This window comes from Perkinsus marinus (assembly GCF_000006405.1).
Source record: "Perkinsus marinus ATCC 50983 genomic scaffold scf_1104296944200, whole genome shotgun sequence".
Taxonomy (NCBI): Eukaryota; Perkinsozoa; order Perkinsida; family Perkinsidae; genus Perkinsus; species Perkinsus marinus.
Genome location: NW_003211511.1, coordinates 55,834 through 59,761, shown reverse-complemented (window position 1 = coordinate 59,761; position 3,928 = coordinate 55,834). Strand labels below are relative to the sequence as shown.

The 3,928-nt window shown below is 49.2% G+C and overlaps 1 protein-coding gene across 1 annotated transcript; it reads right to left on the bottom strand.

The window, feature by feature from the left end:
* Positions 1 to 1,317: 1,317 nt before the first annotated feature.
* Pmar_PMAR002433 (hypothetical protein) lies at positions 1,318 to 2,131 on the bottom strand (the record flags this gene model as incomplete). The annotated part of the gene is made up of 2 exons (XM_002780680.1): positions 1,318 to 1,755; positions 1,910 to 2,131. 2 exons carry the CDS (start codon positions 2,129 to 2,131, stop codon positions 1,318 to 1,320), a joined length of 660 nt encoding a protein of 219 aa, XP_002780726.1.
* Between the last annotated feature and the right edge of the window lie 1,797 nt (positions 2,132 to 3,928).

The following is a 3,928-nucleotide window of genomic DNA, read 5'->3' as shown; positions in this document are numbered from 1 at the left end:
CTGCGAGGTATCCAAGTACAACTGGATATCATCCCGTCGATGCCACCGCAACTTGTTATCCCGCTTGTAGAGATCCAAGCCGAGTACCCTAGTAGAGTCACTAATGGCACAAGTTTCTTTACAATACATATTGCCTCTTGCGAGAGCTGCTCGGATCAGCTTCACAGACTCCGGGTCGGCTTTGGTCTTTGAGTCCACCACTCCGTCTCCATCTTCGACGATGATATCATGATGATCATTCGAGTGATATTATCATCGATGAACGACGAGATAGGATAAGGAATATCCTTAAGAAGCCAACTTATCAGGGCTGTAGCTACCTTTGGAGCTATAGATACTCCAAAGGGTAGGACCCGTATAACATACAGCTTCTGATTTATCATCACACACAGGTACTTGTGAGTACTTGGGCACATCCGTATAGCATAGTAGCATTTGGTAACGTCAAGAGTAAAGCCACGAGTGACAGACCTCCATCGATGCAGCGTCTCGGAGCAGTTAACAATGCCACGCACAGGCTCGCTCTTGATATATTTATTCAGCATTCGGAAATCGAGGCACATCCTCAATGGAGTGCTCTTTTTGTGCGGTTGAGACACCAAGACCCACGGAAGCACATTGTAAACGTCATCAATGATGACTCATCATCCCAGGGCACCACCCAGCCATTGGAGACCATTTTCTCCACTTCGACCTTCACATGGGTTTCTTCTTCGGAAGTTAGTGATGGATCATAATCCCCCCGGTTAGCCTGCACCATTGGCGACGGAGGTTCACCATCACGCCAGATCCATTTGCATGTGAAGCAACATTCACCTGGGCTCCGTGTCAGCAAAAAGTCATCGGCAGCGATCTCAACCTTACCACTTTCGAATACCCGAGCATGTACCCCTGGAACACCTCCAACGCGATGCTCATCGATAACTGGGTCAGCTGAAGTACTTAGACATACTGCACCCCCCATACAGATGCGCCCAGAGCTATCCCAGCGCATACCCTGGAGGTGTATACTAGCGAAGTCCACACCGATAACAATAGCACCGAACACCGTTGCTGGCACAACATAAAAGGGGTGTGATACTCTTAACGCTCCAGCTGTGCCCCTGCGGTGGCACACTACCACAAGGTTAACCACACCCAACGTATGCAACTTCTCGCACCCATCCATCTGCCTCAATGTCAACACTGGGCTTGTGGTGTCTATCGCCACACCTAGAGTCTTAACGAACCCCAACGATACCAGCGAGATGTCACAACCGGTGTCGACTGCAGCCTCAAGTGAGACACCATCAATCTCACAGGTGAGATACGGACGAACTACATCTGCAAGACGATCTCGTCCGACGATCGCCTTGCTTTGGGAAAACCCTTCTCGACCTGTGCAGCAGCGGCTTGCTTAAGGCCGGACTTAGCGGGGCAGTCTCTAGCGAAATGGCCTCGTTGATGACATGCGAAGCACTTGACCTTCTTCATCTTGTCGGGCTTATCTTGTCTCCTTTTCGGCACACCATCATTTCGGCCACATTCCTTAGCTGTGTGCCCAGTTGCTTTACACACATAGCAATATTTGCCACTAGTAATGGCCGCCGCCACCGGCTGAGTGTTCTTCGGCATGAGCTTCAATAGGGTCCGTGCTTTAGCAACGACATCGTTCAATGCAAGTTCCTTCCCATCCTCCTCAAACGCATCGATAGCTTTGCGGACGTCGGGGGGGTAGGCAATACAGGATACTCTCCTTGAGCAACACGTCCGTGGCTACGACGGAAGTAACACCCAGGACTCGCAGATATCTCTTGAACTCTGCAAGCACACCATCTACCGTGTCTCCCTCACGCCATGAGCGCGTTATCAACAATTTCCAAGCTTGCCCTGTCTTCAAAGAGTAGGCTTGCCCTAAACGTCGTACCACATGCGTATAGACCCTGTCACTCTCGACCACGTCGTCCACTTCATCTAGAGCTTGCCGAGCGACATCTTTTGCGGCACCCTTCATGAACAGGACCAAGTACTGCGCCTTCTGGCGTGGACTCCACTTAGAAGCATCACCAACAGTGTCAAACTCCCTCAGCCATAGAGCAAAGTCACTATCGCCTTTGAAGGGCTCCAGAACAGATTCAAGTTTAAACGGCATGTGTTCTTGTACGGAATGAGAGTCCTGGGTCTGGGCACCAGATGTTGTGAACCGTCAGACAGACCCGACTCTGAACTCGACAGGGGGAAGGGGGAAAGCCGAAAGCTTAACTCAACTCTTGTTCCTCGAAAACCCTGCGCATGCGTATCGAACCGAGAATCGATATCCCACACAGAAGCTATACACCAGTCTCGTCCGCGCAACGAGAACAGCAAACAGTCCTGCGGCACACAACGAAGGGGACGTCACTATGAGTCATAGTCTATGACTAATAATGTGGCAACGAGCGATCCATTACAGTCGAGCCGCTGAAGAACAAATCATCAGGACTCGGTGACCAAGCTGATGGCAATGTTGTAACAAAATTATTGTTACAGCATCGGTGTGCACCACAATTCTCATAGCTCTCCCGGGAGGTTGCAGCTCACAACCCCGCATTGATGCGTGAACGTATGCGCGAGAAGTTAGTCAGCGCTATGGAATGTTCGCCGTACGTCCTGAACGGCTCAGGTTGAGCCACGAGTGGCCAAACCTTAAGGGTGTGGGATGCTCGTTGAGTTGACTGCCAAGCGCGGAACTTCATGTGTTACTGAGAGATCTGTATTGTAACTTGATAATATCAACTTATTTCAAGTTCATATCAGCCGAGATGCATCCCAATGAACTCGGATGTTGAGAATCATGGATGAGAATCAGGATGCTACAGTGTAGTCCTGAAGGACACCGCTAGACTCCCTGGTCCTCGTCAGGAGCTAGACCGCTTGGAGAAGTCAGCTGATGCGTGTAATCCTCGCCGTTAATCTTGGCTAGGGATTCATGCACGAGGTGGTCACGAACTTTCAACTGTTGAGCATTGCTGTCGAATCAGCGAACCACCTACACGGTGTAGGCTACACCTCAAGTTGGTACTGTCGGTACCGCGACCGGGAGGAGTGCTGATCCGAACGGTCTCATGATGATGAGGATATGACCCCACGAGGGAATGATCCTATGACTCAGTCTCAATCATTTAGGGCATGAGAAGTAGATAGTTACCTCCTACATTGATTCCCCAACACAATACAATATATATGAATCCGGAGTGTGGGATTGGAGCAGGGGGATATGTGCCGGGCCCGTATCGGTGTGCAACAAGTAAAACTTAGTCCGCACCGTGCGGTCCCTGCCACATATAACCTTCGGCGCATTCGCAGGTCATGGATTCCCCGATTGCCGATCTACAGATCAGACAGTAAGACTACCAGTCTGAGACTACACCTTTTCCCGTGCAAGTTTGACAAGTGAGCAGACAAGAATGACAATGTTATCATCAAGATTGACAATGAGAATCCAAGTTTGTCACTTTTATATTTTGTAGCAACCAAGTTTGACAGTGAGAATTCATGTTTGACACCGGCAGAATATATTACAATCAAGAATGACAATATTCCACACGAGTTTGACAATACGCACACAAGTTTGACAATACACATCCAAGTTTGACATTGAAGTGATCACAGCCTATATCAAGGAGAAGCTGAGTGAGAGGGACCCGATAACAGATAGGCAGAGAGCTGAAGAGCAACAAATGTTCTTATACCCGTACCGGGAAGATATGCTGCGAGGAATGTGTGATGATGCTATGTAAAAGCTTACCACTGACAAGATAGGAGCCGTGTATAGGCTATCGGATACTTGGGAACAAAGGGAGTCAAGGGGTCGCTTTTTGAATTCTTTCGATGTCATCTCAAGTTTACATAGAGCTCTCGATGACTCGGGAGCCTCCTTACTATGTAATGCGTGTGATTTTTCAAGTGG